Here is a 15,743-nt window from a genome sequence, read left to right as displayed (position 1 = left end):
GGAGAGCTGGTCCGAACGAAATAAATTTGCGTTTTTTTTTAAGGAAAAACAAATTTGTTGAGTAAAATCTCTTTGTTGTAGTTCGGTTCGAGAAAATAGAGACAAGAAAGAGAGAATGAGGAATCAAAAAAACGGAATTTTGAATTTTACAACTTGAGGAATAACAATCTCGTTTCGATCTCTTCCCTCAAGCTCAAGCTCTTAGCTCTGCTCCAAATTTCTTTACGTGAGCTCCAAATCGGAAACCTCTCTTGCGTAAGCTAATTGGTATCTGAATCCGTTCTGAGCATTTCCAACGAATTGAGCTGATTTATCGGCTGCTTTTGTTGTTCAAGTCTCTGTTTGTGAATGGGTATTTAAGAGTTTTCTTACCTCGATCTGGGTTTTGTCTGAGAAATCAAAAGAGATTTTTAGCTTCTTCGATTGGTATGATATAGGTGGGTGTGGGGGGGGAGGGTTTTAGATGATTTCGGTGAGCAGCAGCGATGCTAGAAGCGAATTAGGGTTAGGGTTTGCTGGTTTAGGTGAAGAGATAATGGAAGATAGCGACTTTGAGGAAGAAAGCACACATTCTTATGTTTCTTGCGTTGACCCAGATGTTGCTCTCTCTTATATTGTAAGCTTCTTTCACTTCTTCTGACCTTCCCAAACATGTTTTCTCTTCTACTACTTTGATTAAAATAAGAATTTCCCTTTTTTTTTTCTGAAGGATGAGAAACTCGAAAACGTCTTGGGACATTTTCAGAAAGATTTTGAAGGTGGAGTTTCAGCTGAAAATTTGGGTAAGTTTCTTCTAGTTGTGAATTATATTATGTTTGTTGCTTACTTTATGTTTACCTTTTGAGGCATCTCTCATTTATGAATTTGATGTTTTTATAGGTGCAAAGTTTGGTGGCTATGGTTCGTTTTTGTCTATGTATCAGAGATCTCCTCTTTGTTCACGTCCTAAGACTCCACCAGAAGTGATTCAACATAACCAAGTGGTAAGATCACTAAACAACTCTAACTTTAAGGTCGGATTTTTCTCTCTTCCGATAAAGCTTTTATTGTAAATCACAGTTTCTTGCTTAATGTGCAATCTTTTTTGTAGGGGGCTCGATCTAATTGCTCAGCTTCATCTGATGTACCTCAAGTATCAATCTCTGGATCCTCTTCAAAGGCTCCTGCTTCCGATGTTTTGGTCAAATTAAAAAAGTTTGTCAAATCAAGTAATATAGGGACACCTGATAGCAACCAAAAATCTGACACAAAAACGTCTTGTTCTGCTTCATCAAATCATAAGACTCTCAGACTTCGTATAAAAGTTGGTTCAAGTGACCTCTCATCACTGAAGAACGTTTCAACCTATAGTAAACTAGGCCTCAATATGCCACCATCAGCATCGCGGGTTAATTGCCTCTCAGATGTTGAAGAAGACTTACTGAACGGGATTTGCGATTCGCCGACTAAAATTCTTATGGTGATTTTGTTTTCTATTTCTTTTCTGCTTAAAAATTGAACAATTGGTGAATATGAGCTTGACATGTTCCTTTCTGTAGGCTATGGTGTCTTTCCCTTTGCATAAAGATCAGTTGTTGTCACCTCTCTCTGATGATCTTATTCAGTTGGGAAAGAAAAATAAGATTAAGAAAGATGCTGGATATGGTTCTGTCAACACGTCAGACTCAAAAAGTACACAGGACGTTAAGGGGGTTTCTAATTCACAAAAGTGTGCTGGTAAGTTTTCTATTGGGAAGAAGGAAAAGTTAAAGGAGAGGGTAAAGGATATACCACCGTCAAACAAGCTTGACAGAAACCATATTGTATCCAATACTGAAAAAGAGGCTGACAAAGATTCCTGTGAGGAGCTTGTTTCCAAGACTATGAAGCTTCCACTTTTGTCCTGTCTCTCACCGTCATATATCCACCCGGCAAAAGAGATTGATAAAGTATCAGATTCTAATGTGGAGGGTACATCAAGAGGAATGAACAACACAGAAGCGTCGATGGGTTCAAAGCCTGATCTAGAAGATAATGTAGTGGCATTTTCAGATCGAAGTGGTAAGGAAACTAAAAGTATTCACACAAGAAAAGACGTGTCACTGAAAAAAGGTGAACCTCTAAACTCATTGGAAAGTAAATCCAAGCGGGAGAAAGCTCCAAGTATTGGACATGTAGATTATCCTTCTGCGGTTAAGGGTAGTCAGAGCGAGATAAGGAATGAAGAACAAATTTTAAAGTCAAAACTACCTAAAGCACAGAAGTCACAAATAGGTTCAAGCTCCATCGTTGCCATGAATAGTGTGACTGGCAAGGATGCTGCTATTAATATAATTAAGAAGAATGTAGCAGATAAATTGCAGGAAGATATTGGAGGATGTGAACACGTGTATAAGGGACTCTTTGGCTATTCGAAAGAATTAAAAGAAGAAAGACAAAGTAGTCCAGTACTTAAAGCTGGGAAAGAAAAGATTTCTGCAGAAAAGGCATTGGAAGAGAATTTCAACAGTGTTAAAAATGATGAAGAGGCATGTGACAATCTAAATTTCGTATATGAACCAGATTTGAAACACCTTATTAAGTTGGGTGACTTGAATGAAGACAGGCACAACACTAAGCATAGTGTTAGACAAGAAGTGAAAAATAAGCATTCTGTTGAAGGTATTATTTTGTGTAAGATATTGATTTTCCTTGTAGTATGTACTTTGTGTTTAAACTATCTGATGTGCTTGATGAATACATATGTAGGAGGAATGGAGAATTTGGAAATGAAATCCGAAAAGGAACTTTCTGTGACTTCCAAGAAACCAAAAACTGGAAAATCACGATTTTCAGCTATTGATCAACCTGGATCAAAGAATTCCAACAAAATTCTGGACGTTTTAGCTGATAACAAAATTATGATTGCTCAAGCCTCAGCCGAAAATATAAAGGATATTGCTAAGGCTTCTTCTCATGGCGAACGTGATGACAGAAAGAGGAAACTGAAGGAAAGTAAAGAAAGTGAAGATTGTATGAGAATTAGAGAAGCTACAGTAATGGCGTCAAGTGGTGAGAACGTTAGAAAGAAAAAGAGGCTTAAGGCCTCAAGATATGATGAAAAGGAGTTGCCTTTTAGTAGTGAAAGTTGTGATAAGGACAGAAGAGTTAGTCAGGAAAATGGTAGAGATAGTGCTTCCCATCTACCTTTTACAACGTCCTCCTCGAGTCTATGTAAGGAATTGGGCTCTGACATTGTCAAAAATAATGTCAACGAAGACAAAAGTTCACTGGTTGAATCAGTTGCCCCATCAGCCTTGAGGGTGTTAGACTCGCGTGAGCTTAAATCAGTAAGGATTTCAGAGAGTGATGAATGCCATGGTGCTGACTCTAATGCTGGTGATACATTAAAAAGATGCCGAGATGGTGAAGCTTATAGCACTATCGATAAACCAGGGACAACAAAGAAGGCTGCAGAAAATGTCAAGGATAGAGAGAGAGCATATGGTGGGAATTGTTCTATTGAAAACTTTCAACCAAAGAATTCTGGGAGAATATCTGGTGAAAATTGCATAGAGGGTGACTCTCAAAAAAAGAGTAGGGAAGAGGGGTCATCTACACCTTTGAAAGATAATAACTGGGGTACGGTGAATGAACAAGATCTTGGCACTGCTGTTAACATAAAAACAAAAGAAAGCAGGAGCAAGAAAAGACATGCTAAAAAGGTATCTATGGAAAGTAACAAAGAAGACTCAAGGGAATATCAAGATCCTAATACTAAGCAAGATAGAAGTGGTAGTCGTTTTTCTTCTCCACGGAAACCTGATACAGCAAGAACTTCTCATGGAAAAAGCAACCACTTGGAAGTGACCACCGAGAAATTTGAGAATAGATCCGCTTCACCAGCTGGCACAGACCAAGTTGTAGTCTTGGGTCACGGCAGTGAGATATCAAATACAAAGAAACAGATACTGCGAAATGATAATCACAGTGTGAATTCACGAAACCAAAAGCAAAATGGAAGTAGGCATAAGGATCATGTTGGCTTAAGCCCTTTAAAAAAGGAATCCACGAGTCAGGCTGTGTCCAACCCAATCAAAGAGGCTACAGACTTAAAACACAAGGCTGATCGTCTTAAGGTTTGGCATATTTTTGGGAAAATGTTGCAGTGGTTATGCATTTTGTCTCTCCCCTGGCTTAACATTGACAGTAACCTTTTGCAGAATGCTGGGTCCAATCACGAGAGCACAAGTTGTTACTTTGAGGCAGCGCTTAAGTTTCTTCATGGTGCCTCCCTTTTGGAGTCATCGGGCACAGCCAGATCGAGGGATATTTATGACAGCACAGCAAAATTTTGCGCGTAAGTTTGGCATTCAACAAGATCTTAATTTGTACTTTCTTCTACTCGATTTGTTGTGCACCTCTTGGGACTGAGATAACTGCATCCTTCTGATAGTCAACGCAATTAAGTCCCCCAATATACTATTTAGAGGGAGCCTTTCACTGTGATGGTACTTGTTCATGTTGCCCTCTCATTTTCGCTCAGCTGCTGCATTGTGGCCTATAGATATATCTAGTATGTCATGACGTTCTAGTGAACCATGTCCTGATGTTACGATTTTTCTACTGTTTATGTAACAGGTTCTGTGCTCATGAATACGAGAAAAATAAAGATATGGGGGCTGCTGCTCTGGCTTATAAATGTATGGAAGTAGCTTATCTAAGGATAACTTATACTTCTCATGGTAACATAGGCAGATGCAGATATGAGTTGCAAGCAGCGTTGCAAGTGATTCCTTCAGGTATTTATTATAAGATCTAAATGTTTCTGGTGGTGGGAAAATTAATCACGATATGGAAGATTCTTGGATGACCTTTTTTTATGTGAAGTGATCTGAAAACATCTTAGCATTTGTTCTTGTTGTATTTACAACAAATGGGCTTAAACCATATGAGGAGAAGCCACTACCACGTGGGCTGCATTTAGTTGTTGAATAACAAGATTCGCTGAACAAATCTTCACAAGTAGATGGGTGGGTTTGTTGTATTGTGAAAAAAAAACAAAAAAACAAAAAAACTTTTTTTTAGTAGATTCAAGACTAAAAAAAGATGGTACTAACGAATAAGATGGTGTTCCTATTTGTTGTTGCTTGTGAGCACGATAATGATAAATTATCTTTTCATCTTGTTTGGGTTTCAAACAGGCGAGTCTCCTTCCTTTGCTTCTGATGGTGAGAATTCAAACCACATATTGGCAGCGGAAAAGGTTGCTTTGTCAAACACTGTGAGATCATCCCCTAGCGTAATTGGAAATCATGTTATCTCTTCCGGAAACAATTCCTCTGTTTCACAGCTTTTGGCATTTGTAAGTTCAGTTATGTTACTTTTGTGATTTGATGAGTCCTGTAAAATAGTTAGTTCGTACTTATAGTTTATGTTGAGCTCTAGTTAGTGCGACAAAATAATTAGAATCTATGGAAATATCAACAGGTTTTAGTGAGATAATTCCTTGCTTGAGCAACATGAATAGTAATCATCTTCAAACATAGCATCATTTTTATTATCATCATCATGGACAATCTGTCACGAAAAACAGTAGTTGGTGTGTAGATGATCCATCACACATACAAAGTAATTCCCTCTGGTGAAAGTTGTGCCATTGATCTGAATGGTGCGATTGAATGTGTGTTTTGAATAAAATTATTGTTTTGGACCTTTGTAGTCGCAAAAAGTAAGCTCTGCTATGGATGCCTCAAGAAAAGCTCAGATGGCATTTGCAGCTGCAAAAGAGGGGAAATCCAGATACAGTAGGGATGGTATAGCATCCATCAAAAGGGCTCTTGACTTCAATTTTCATGACATGGAGGAACTGTTGCATGTGGTGAGGTTGGCAATGGAATCCATAAAACGGTGATTGTGATACTCCCACATGCGCCATTCTCAGGGAGAAGCGGCCTTGGAAGATTAAAGACAGAGACCTTTATATGAACAAACTCTTCACTGCTCAAGTGTATAGTGGTTAGGAGCTTGATTTGTGAGATTTTCCCAAGTTTAAAAGATTAAAGTTACCATCTCGTGTTTCTTGTGTGTATAATTTTTAAGTGTACATATATATAAAGAGTGCTTTAGAAAGAGAGGCTCCAAGGAGACTCGACCAAGCATTGTAGCAATTGTTTTCTGAAAAGAGGGAATTTTTTCATCATCATTTTTATTCAAATTATTTATCCACATTTTTATATTAGCGACAAGTACGTATAATGAAAATAAATCAAAGCAGCCAGAGTTATGATGTAGTTATGAAAAAACGAAGGTGTAGATAAAAATTGTTCTATCATCCGTCCAAAATGGTCCGAGAAAAAGAATGTAAGGTCATTTACAAAACCGAAAACAGTTAGCAAATTGTTCTTGTGACTAATTTGGTTCAACTACTTAAGCCAGATACTTGAAATTGTTCGGATTTTCGCTATCCCTTTCCAAATACTCTCTGCTGATCAAGTCCTCTATGCGTTTCTTTATCAGCTTTATATCAGGCTGCAGAAAGACAAAAACCATTATTTTCTTATCCTCTGTCCTTTATATGTGTTTTAAGCTAATTGTGAGTTTTTATTTTTTGTTGGTATTTTTACCTTGAACATTTTGCTAAGATGCTCGACACATTCAGAGACCAACTGTTGATGCCCCAACACTTTTCTGCTCTTCATTATCCTAACCAGAGCTGCATCAATTGCATAGCGTCTATCTTTGTCTACATCTTCAATAACTTTCTTCCGCTCATCCATTGGCGGCAGAGGCACCTGTAGTTTAAGAAAACAAATAGACCATTATTATTATTATTGTCCATCCAGGACTACACGATAATAACTCAAATATTTTACCTTAATTCTCCGCATCTTATCAGTGAACTTGGCATTGAATTCAAAAGTATCGGTTTTAGAGATGCTTCTCGACATTGGTTCCTTTGTAAGAATCTTGTACTTTAGGCATGACAGTGAATGAAGCAGCCTCACAAGATCTTCGTGGCTGAGGTTAAGCTGCTCCAAGATCTCAGTGTAGGTTAATCTCTCCGTGTTGTTGAATAGCAATAGCACAGCAGCCTGACAGTATATATGTATTTTAAGTTAGCTATGTACAAACAACAAAGATATCACCAAGCCACGGAAAGAAGACAAACCAGAAACGAAATAAAAGTTACCTGGTAGGTGGAAACGATTAACTCGATTGTTTTTTGATCGAATTTTCCAGATATGTGACAAGTTCCCAAAGAATAAATCCATGAAAGTCTCCTGTGTTTGGTTTTGGTTGCATAAAACGCCTTAAAAGCTTCAATACAGTTGACCTGAAACAAGAGGAATTATCAGAGCTGAGAATATCTTTTCCTTCACTATTTCAAAACCTGGAAATAAAGAGTTACCATTTCACTGGGTAGATTGAGGTCGGATGTTTTGTAACTTGGCCAAAAACCAGTAGTAAGAACAGTGACAGTCAAATCAATCCCCAGCTTTGTGTTGGTGTTAGTGCTTAGATATTCCTCGAAGCTGATTTGGTTATCTTTTGCCAATGTAATATCCGTCACCTATATGAAACAAAACACGCATCAATAACCTTTGTTACTACTAGACAACCATTTTCTAAGGATATAAAACTCATCTAACTGACCATGCCCTCCATCTTAGAAGTAAACTGCCCACCGAGTAGTTCTTTAAACTTTAAAAGTATACTTTTTTCAAGATCTTCACTACCACTGCGATCAAATAAGAGCCGTCTGGCTTGCTTCTTCCTGCAAACGATCATATTTCGAAATGCATAAAGCTGGTTAATAATCCCATTCCAATACTATCCTCATCTCAACAAATAATCGGAGGAAGAGATATGTACCTGTAAAACTCGGCAAACAGATCTTTGTCGCTTATATAAACAAGCAACTTAACCACCTGTAATGATATAATTAAAACTTCAGCATCAAAAAGGAATATGTGACATTGAACGCATTAGCACTAGGATATGAAGGAAAAAGAAAACTACTTTCTCAAGCGTTTCTTCAAGAGCTTCATCTCTAAGCTTCTCAGTTCCTCCTCCTTTCTTGAGAATATTATCACAATATGTTGCAAGTATTTCTGCACTGGACGCTCCAGCCACTGGTTTGTTACAGAAGACTTCAAATGCCTCTTTCAATGCCTACAATACATAAAGAGAAACCATGGTCATTAATGAAAAAACTTGTTGAAAAAGATAGGCATGTGAACACTCTCAGACCTTATGGAAGAGGCTGTGTTGCTGAAAACACTCTTCGACATAGACCATGTATTTATCATGCAGCTCAATTAATTTTCTGATAAGCACCTGGTCCTGCACCTGCACACCACCACTACTTGCAGCCTGGGGAACAAAAATTCTCAGCAATAAAAAGGGAGTAGACTAACATCTAATTTTCGACACCAGAGATTTCTCATTGCTAAAATGAGAAAAGAAAATAAACCTGATTAGTTGCTGCGTCGGCAGCTTGTTTGATAAGGGCATTTCCCTCTGCAGTAACATGCTGTATACACATTTTTCAGTTAAAAACTATGCTGAGTAATTAGGAAACAAACAGAAAGCATTTCTTATTTGTAATGCAAAATGAATGGAATAAAATAAAAACCTGCTTGAATAAGTCTGCAACAGGGTCCAACCCTAGCAGGATTGGATGATAAAGCCTGTACATCCTGGAGAGATCACCCATCTGAAAGTACACACCATAATGCTCCGTCAGAGAGAAAACTTTCGATGAGATATTTTGTTTAAGCATTAAAGAAACCCACAAAAGTTGCCTACCTTGTCATCTCTTAGCAATGCACGGCACCCTGAGTTCTCATTTTCTATAAGCCTTTTAGCAACCACAACCAACAATTCATTTTGTACTTTCTGCATCCAAAAATAAGCCAAGACTTATCAGTCTACAAATACAATTGTAACCTTAAATTCCAAATAATTATATATTTCAGCTAACAACCTCAATTAGTTTAGGCTCTGTGGCTACATGAAGGTAGTGACTGACTCTCTCCTTCTCCTTTTTAAGACACTCTTCAGACTGCAATATAAAAGTAAAAACGTTTAATATATGTAATTCCCTGAAACTGAAAGGAAAGCACAGACCCAAAAATGATTTCCGGAGTCCGTACCTTTAGCATGTAATCAGGACAAGAATCCCCCTGGATCCACTTTGAGGCCTTGCAAGAATAGTAGGATGCAGTATCTTCAAGAAAGAAGCTTTCAAAATCCTCTTCGTACTTTTCCATCTGTCCCATTCCATTCCCAACATAGACATCTATTACGTTTTTCAGTAGTGCTCTATCAATCTGTTGGCCCTCACGCTCTTTATGAATCTGGCAATTCAAATTGTGTTAGATCACTAAACCAGAGGTACTCAATTAGTTTCGTTACAGATACTGTACTTACAAGTGCTAGTACTGCGTCTTTGGCCTTGGACTGCACCTCTTGATAAACCTGAAGTAGATAATTGCATTGACAGTTACAAAATACTTAGTGGCAATGCAAAACTAGGAGCTAGAGAAAAGCATGACAAACCATGTCACAGAAGGATTTCATGCCAGCAACATTCAGTGATGGAAGAGCTCTCCGGGGAATGTAGTAACGGTCGAGATAGTCGAAGAAGCGGGATAACCATCTTACCAGAACTTTATTGTTACCCCACCTCTTAACAAGCTCTTTCAGCATATATTCATCAAACTTATTCCTTAAAGACGGCAACACCTATCCACAACATAAAAAGATATCAAACTGTTTTGCTAAATCTCCGCAGTAGAAAACAACATCCAAAATTCAAGCCCATACTAAAACGTTGGTGTATTCACTCACAGTGTCCTTATTATAAGTTGCAATTACTTCAGAATACTTATCATAAAGCTGCTGAGAGTAATCGAGAGGAGGTTTCTGGATGCACATATTGTAGATAGTCCTGTATTAATAACACACTGTGGTAAGTATCCGCACGCAAGAGTTGAAAAGCAACAAACATCATTATAAAGGAGACATACGTGTATTGATTCATATATTCTTCCGGAAGAAATGGTGGCTCAGGCAGTTCTTCGAGAATCCTGCTTAGCTTTGCAACACCAGTCTCCATGACAGACCATCCTTGCTCAAACTCAATGGACTTCATCACTCTTTGCAAGCTCAAGATTCTACAACAAAGCAACAAGACAGGATAAGCACAACAACTTCTTGAGAGGTTATGATCGATCAACAACATCGATAAACTCATCAGCAAAGCCACGAACCACAACTAATTAAGACTACCAAACGAACAACGATAAGATATTATCGCATCCATGGCGAGAAACAAGAAGGAGTTTGACAAACGAAACAAAATCGAGCCTATCTCTGAAAGAAACCAAGATAAACAAAGTAGAGAGAAGAAGACGTAGCCCTAACTCGATCATCAAGTAACAGAAACAGAGGAAATCGAACGAGAGAAGACTAAAGACTAAAGACTGAGTAAGAAATCGAGATCGGCGACAGAGTAAATTGTACAAACGTAAACCCTAGTTCGTCACGTACCAGAAGATTACGAACAGTATCGAATCCGAATTCACCGGGATTTGCTAGAGCTATGAGAATCGACAAGTGCGCGTGTGTCTCTTATGAGAAATAAAAAAAAGCCTAGAGGTGTGTGTGATCTTATATAGAGTTTGCCAAGGCGGTGAAGTCAAATTTTTATTTCTTTATTTCCTTTATAAAAAAAAGAGATATTTAGAGAAAGTACACAAAGTTAAATTAAATAAAGACTTATCAATTTACATGTTTAAGGAACTAGAAATATGGAAAGTTGAAACCCTACAATTATTTTATATATAGAAAAGTTAAGTTATGTATTTTAACAGATCTGTGTTTCCCATTTTTGCAGTTTATTGATTTGGAATTATATATCAGTTTTTTTTTCTTTTCTTAAGATAATGATAAGAAGGAGTTTCTAGAGTTTTAAATGATTCTATTGTTAATTATTAAATTCTTAATATTATAATATTTATGAGATTTAAGGGTAAGTAAATAGTGATAGATTTTCACTATTTTGTAATTTATGGATTTGGAATTATGTATCAGTTTAGTTTGTCTTGAGTTTTTTTCTTTTTCTTTTTATCTTGTGAATTATTATAATGATAAAAGGATTTTTAAAGAGTTTTGAATTGATTCTATTGATTATTATTAAAATTTACATAAGGTTATGAAATTATGGTATATTTTGAGGGGGAGGAGAAAAGTAAATTATGATAAATAAGCCAATTAGAGAAGATTAATAAGGCAATCAATTAAACCTTCTTAGTAAAATCTTGGACACTTTTATCCCTATCAAACGATGATGATATGAAGGATAGTTACCAAAAATTCACAGTTCCATAAATATACAAGAGCCATAAAATTACAACAAAACCAACAACATCTTCAACTCAGGCTTTTTGGTTAGACGGATCTTTTGTACCGAAACCAAGATTATGGTACCCCTTTTTACGCCAAAAAAAATAATAACTGGTGCATGGTCATGGACGGACCAATACCCTCCGATCGATCATTGGTACCATAATTTACAAAATTTAGTTCTCGACACCTGAGAGTCTGTCTATGAATCAACCTCGAATCCTATCGAACATGGGATGGTCTAGCAATTCTCTAGCAGAAGGGCGACGCATAGGATCACGATCCATCATTGTCTGTTTCAAAAGCATGTTAGAAATATTCGTCTTTAACTGCTATGTTAAAAATCTCAGGACCGCCATGATTACACAGAAGTAAGAACGCAACTAACGTACCTTAAGCAGATGCTGTAATTGCAACGAATGGCCAGGAAGGAGAGGAAGTTTGCCTTCTTTGATATTAAGGGATTGGTTTCTTGATTCTGTCAGAGGAGATCCTCTAATCAGTTCGTATACCGTGACACCTAAAGAGAAGATATCCACCTTATCCAAGTGCTCATAGTCTTCGTTTAGTATTTCTTGAGGCATGTAGCGTGCATCTCCTTCTTCTACTGGTAAGCTTTTGTCCAATCGTGTGGCACAACCAAAGTCACCAAGCTTGCAAACACCGTTCTTGATGTATATGTTGTCTGGTTTTACATCTAAATGAGCTATTCCTTTGTCATGAACAAACTGTAATGCCTTGGCTACCTGCAAGAGACATAGTACAATAATATGGTCAGATAAGACTTCTCAGGAATTAAAATTTTCTCTATACTTGATGTTACGTGAAAGATAAAGTCAGTGTTTACCTGATGCATAATCACCAAAATTTCTCTTTCTGAGACCTTAAGAGAAGATTTCTTGGACAAGCTGTGATCGCAGAGTTCCAGTTGAATGTATAATTGCTCATTTTCAAACCACGAGCAGTAGTATCCTACTACATTTTCATGAAACCCTACATGCAAAATAAGATAGAGGCTACGCTGATCTTAGCTTGCAAACAGGGAATAACATAATAGATTCAGGAAAAAAGGAGAGACTGTACTGACCAAGAGCAGCAAGAGCTTGGACTTCCATCATAGCTTTACGTCTGCAAAAACTTGGTAATGATTACTTGAACAAAATGGTCCACACGACATAAATTGTTTTTTTAAGCAGATACAGTATGTGTCTTTCTATTACTAAGAAAACTACAGAGAATTATACCTTTCTGAATCCAGATGCAACTTCCTTGTGCTGTGTTTCACAGCATATAGGCAACCATCAATTCTCTTCAACACCTTAAATACACGACTGAAATGTCCAACACCAATTTGCTGGAGAAACGAAACCAAAGCAAATTACATAAGAAGCAGCAACATAATTCTATCATCATCATAACTCCAAGTTAAAAGAACACCTTTCGCTTACCTGAATTTCATGAAAGTCAGTGTGATATCTTGACAAGCCATCCCCAGTTATACTTGCAGGGAGAAAACCTGCATAACATCAATATAATTAATACATTTTACTGAAGAAGTCTTTCAGTACATTCTTGAGTAAGAAATTTGGAGACAACAAACTTACTTGCACATTTTGATCTCTGATATCCGAAAGGATCAGTAGCAGTTTCAGACTGATTCATCACATATGGATTCTTGAGGCAAGGGGGTGGCATAGCCCGACACCGCAAAGCCACTGCAGTCTGTGAAACATATCCAGTCCTCTCTGTTTGATTAGCTTGGAGTTTATCCATCATGAGCTCATCTGTGTCAATATCATCATTCTCTTGTTCATCTACTCTACTTTTTGAAGACCAGGTAGAATTAGCAGGATTCAGTGTGAAACTTTCTGCATTAAACACAGAAATTCATTAGCCGAGTGAGTTATAGGAAATGAACACCTCACCAAATCATCAAATCATTAGATAACAATACTGTGAATCTGGAAGGAATGAAGACTTGTGAAACGATAATGACTACTCATTCTAGATAGAAAGAAAAGCTTACCCTGGCGACATCTTTTGCTTTTAACTGTATTTAGTTTAACAGGTGACCTAGGACAAGGAGAATGATCCTACACAAAAAAAACAAAAAAAGATAACTTTAAATTTGAGACATCGGTGAAATAATAATCATGAAAAAAAGTCAGAGCTTTCTCTCAGTTCACCTTGCTGATGTCTAAACCGCTCATCAAGTTCTGATTGTCTGGTGTTATATAGTCAGGTGTGCTTGTAAAAAATAAAAATCAGAAGATTAGTAGCTGAGAGATCTCACGAATCAAAAGGTACCATCTTGCAAACTAGAGCATGAAATCATCAATACTCAGTACCTAAACATAAATCTCTAAACATAACTCAGTACCATCACAACATCTTTCTCTGAGATTTTTCAGACAAGCTAGATTTAAATATATATATAAAAAAGTGAAAATAAGGGTAACCTTCTTCAATATACAGAATCGAATAAATAGATATTGCGAAGATCTTGAAATCGTAATACTAACTAATTCCAAAGTGCTACTACACAAAAGATAACGATAGATCTCAACTTATTAGATATACACAGCTAAGCTAAGATCCAAAATTTTTACCAGAAGAAGTCTTGGCTGAGAATAAAGTCCTTCTCTCCGCAATTGGTATCAACATCAACGGAACCCAACTGATTTCGGAGCTCCGACGAGTCCGCCGACGACGGAACATTCGACGGCGGACGATTTTCGAAAGAAATCTTCGACAATTGACCGAAGTGAAGCAGAGAGTGTCGCTCCAATGTCCCTTCCATCTTCCGAATCTTCTTAGTTCTTCTAGTTTTGATCGTCCCTAGGGTTTTACTCTTCGCCAATAGTGTTCTTCCTCCTTTCTTCTCGAACATGACGATGATTAATTTTTATTTTTGGGCTATTGCAAGTAAAGAAAAAATCATTGAAATAAATAATTAAATTCAAAATTGCGCGCTCGACTCTTTTGGCGTTTGGGGATAAATTTGGGAAGTAATCATCTGTATCGACGACTACGGTACACTTCCTATGTAATTGATTTCAGACCGTTCGATTTTCGGGATAGCAGTGTTTTGTTATAGATAAAGTAGAAGTGCAGCGGATCTTCTGTAGAGCGTGTCATGTAAGCTTTGGAGGGTCTTTTTATAATAATTTGTTTTTTCTATAATAGCACTAACACTTTGGAACTTGGGTACGATGCAGGGTACTTAAAAATATTCAACTTTTTTAAGAAATAAATAATGTTTTTAATGTATTTCCAAATTGTAGTATGCATGTTTATGTTAAGTAATTAAAAAGTTGTGTTTGTATTGGTCAACCAATCAATAAGTTATCATATATTTTCCAAAAAAAAAAACGAATTACCTCTCCCATATTGTCAAAAATATTTACATTTTGGGGCTAGAATGTGAAATTGATGAATTGGCAGGTTAATTATTTGCTTAACTACAAACTTTGGTGTATCAAAACCAAATTCTAGATATTGCATTGGGCCCATCAAAGCCCAACTACGATGAACCCGATAAAGCAAGTTGAGATCGTTCAATGGGCCCATATACTTACTCTCGTCTCTCGGCAACGCCGGTTCGGAGAAGAGCACCGGCGAGGTCCATTTGAACGCTGACGGCGAATGTGGCGGCGAAGTAACTTACCGGTAATTTTCTTGTAGCCTTGTAAATTGTTTACTTCTTCTTCTGCCAGGGCATTAATTTGATTTTTCTTTTTTGCTATTTTATTGTTGGATTTCAGGGGAATTTAGATTCCGATCAAAGCATATCTGGTGAGGATGAGGGTTGCTTCTTACTTTCATATGAAATTTCTCTTTCGTTGTCTAACGAGTGATTCTCAAACTGTTGTTTGGTCTTTTAGAGGAAGACGAAGAGCATATCAATGTTAGCTTGGGAGAAAATGATATGTGGCCAAGTGAGAATGCGAATGCGAAGGAAGAGGTAATGTTCAGTATCTAAATTGTGATTCGTTAACCTCTTGTGTTTAGATTGCATAAAGCTGTCTATGATTCTTAAGAATTTTTCTTTTTGACCGCAAATTTATGTGTTTGAACAATCTTCATCATAATCTGGGTTCCTCCAACATGAGTTTCTTAGGTTGTATTGTATTCATTTATTCACATTCCTATGTGATTTTATCTGATTTGAGACCAAATTATGGTCATCTTTGATTTTGGTGATAAACCTGATTTTTTTTTTCTCAATGGAATGGAATTGTTGTGGCTTGAGTAGTTTTGAGGAGCTATAGGGAATTTTATTGTAGTTTGACCGTAGCTGGCTTCATATTTTAGGGGGGATTACTACTTCAAACAAAGCTCGAAAAACTCATAGGTAATATGTATCCAGTTTG

The 15,743-nt window shown here is 37.1% G+C and overlaps 4 protein-coding genes across 6 annotated transcripts in view; 2 read left to right on the top strand and 2 right to left on the bottom strand.

The window, feature by feature from the left end:
- The first annotated feature begins 28 nt into the window (after nucleotides 1–28).
- Nucleotides 29–6,163, top strand: LOC17900617. 3 transcript variants are annotated; one of them, XM_006306538.2, is made up of 10 exons: nucleotides 34–616; nucleotides 710–782; nucleotides 880–983; nucleotides 1,091–1,459; nucleotides 1,539–2,640; nucleotides 2,728–4,097; nucleotides 4,182–4,318; nucleotides 4,600–4,760; nucleotides 5,163–5,323; nucleotides 5,681–6,163. In XM_006306538.2, exons 1-10 carry the CDS (start codon nucleotides 464–466, stop codon nucleotides 5,870–5,872), a joined length of 3,822 nt encoding a protein of 1,273 aa, XP_006306600.1. In that variant the 5' UTR covers nucleotides 34–463; the 3' UTR covers nucleotides 5,873–6,163. The 3 variants fall into 3 exon arrangements, with proteins under 3 accessions (XP_023645544.1, XP_006306600.1, XP_023645545.1); XM_023789777.1 differs by having other exon boundaries at nucleotides 576–616; nucleotides 888–983; XM_023789776.1 differs by lacking the exons at nucleotides 5,163–5,323; nucleotides 5,681–6,163 and adding an exon at nucleotides 4,415–4,469 and having other exon boundaries at nucleotides 29–616; nucleotides 4,600–4,691.
- An 84-nt stretch (nucleotides 6,164–6,247) lies between these two features.
- Nucleotides 6,248–10,651, bottom strand: LOC17898749 (cullin-2). The gene is made up of 19 exons (XM_006303477.2): nucleotides 10,516–10,651; nucleotides 9,993–10,139; nucleotides 9,814–9,913; nucleotides 9,523–9,708; nucleotides 9,394–9,441; nucleotides 9,117–9,320; nucleotides 8,948–9,025; nucleotides 8,770–8,859; nucleotides 8,597–8,677; nucleotides 8,435–8,494; nucleotides 8,212–8,334; nucleotides 7,981–8,133; nucleotides 7,834–7,889; nucleotides 7,615–7,735; nucleotides 7,370–7,531; nucleotides 7,151–7,294; nucleotides 6,834–7,052; nucleotides 6,585–6,752; nucleotides 6,248–6,489 (listed from the first exon to the last, which is right to left on the bottom strand). Exons 2-19 carry the CDS (start codon nucleotides 10,115–10,117, stop codon nucleotides 6,388–6,390), a joined length of 2,220 nt encoding a protein of 739 aa, XP_006303539.2. The 5' UTR covers nucleotides 10,118–10,139; nucleotides 10,516–10,651; the 3' UTR covers nucleotides 6,248–6,387.
- A 587-nt stretch (nucleotides 10,652–11,238) lies between these two features.
- On the bottom strand, nucleotides 11,239–14,283 carry LOC17900213 (wee1-like protein kinase). Its single transcript, XM_006307285.2, has 10 exons — nucleotides 13,980–14,283; nucleotides 13,557–13,617; nucleotides 13,397–13,463; nucleotides 12,975–13,238; nucleotides 12,819–12,886; nucleotides 12,615–12,724; nucleotides 12,458–12,498; nucleotides 12,218–12,363; nucleotides 11,763–12,116; nucleotides 11,239–11,663 (listed from the first exon to the last, which is right to left on the bottom strand). Exons 1-10 carry the CDS (start codon nucleotides 14,258–14,260, stop codon nucleotides 11,580–11,582), a joined length of 1,476 nt encoding a protein of 491 aa, XP_006307347.1. The 5' UTR covers nucleotides 14,261–14,283; the 3' UTR covers nucleotides 11,239–11,579.
- Nucleotides 14,284–14,952: 669 nt separating this feature from the next.
- LOC17897299 overlaps nucleotides 14,953–15,743 on the top strand; it is a 3,093-nt gene continuing 2,302 nt past the window's right edge. The window contains exons 1-4 of the mRNA XM_006307661.2: nucleotides 14,953–15,039; nucleotides 15,135–15,165; nucleotides 15,255–15,334; nucleotides 15,685–15,724. Coding sequence (XP_006307723.2) covers nucleotides 15,016–15,039; nucleotides 15,135–15,165; nucleotides 15,255–15,334; nucleotides 15,685–15,724 — 175 coding nt within the window. The 5' untranslated portion in view covers nucleotides 14,953–15,015. The remainder of the gene's footprint in view (nucleotides 15,040–15,134; nucleotides 15,166–15,254; nucleotides 15,335–15,684; nucleotides 15,725–15,743) is intronic.

This window comes from Capsella rubella, unplaced genomic scaffold (genome assembly GCF_000375325.1).
Source record: "Capsella rubella cultivar Monte Gargano unplaced genomic scaffold, Caprub1_0 scaffold_1, whole genome shotgun sequence".
Lineage (NCBI taxonomy): Eukaryota > Viridiplantae > Streptophyta > Magnoliopsida > Brassicales > Brassicaceae > Capsella > Capsella rubella.
The sequence above is the reverse complement of the archived record's forward strand: the minus strand, read 5'-3'. Positions and strand labels throughout refer to the sequence as shown.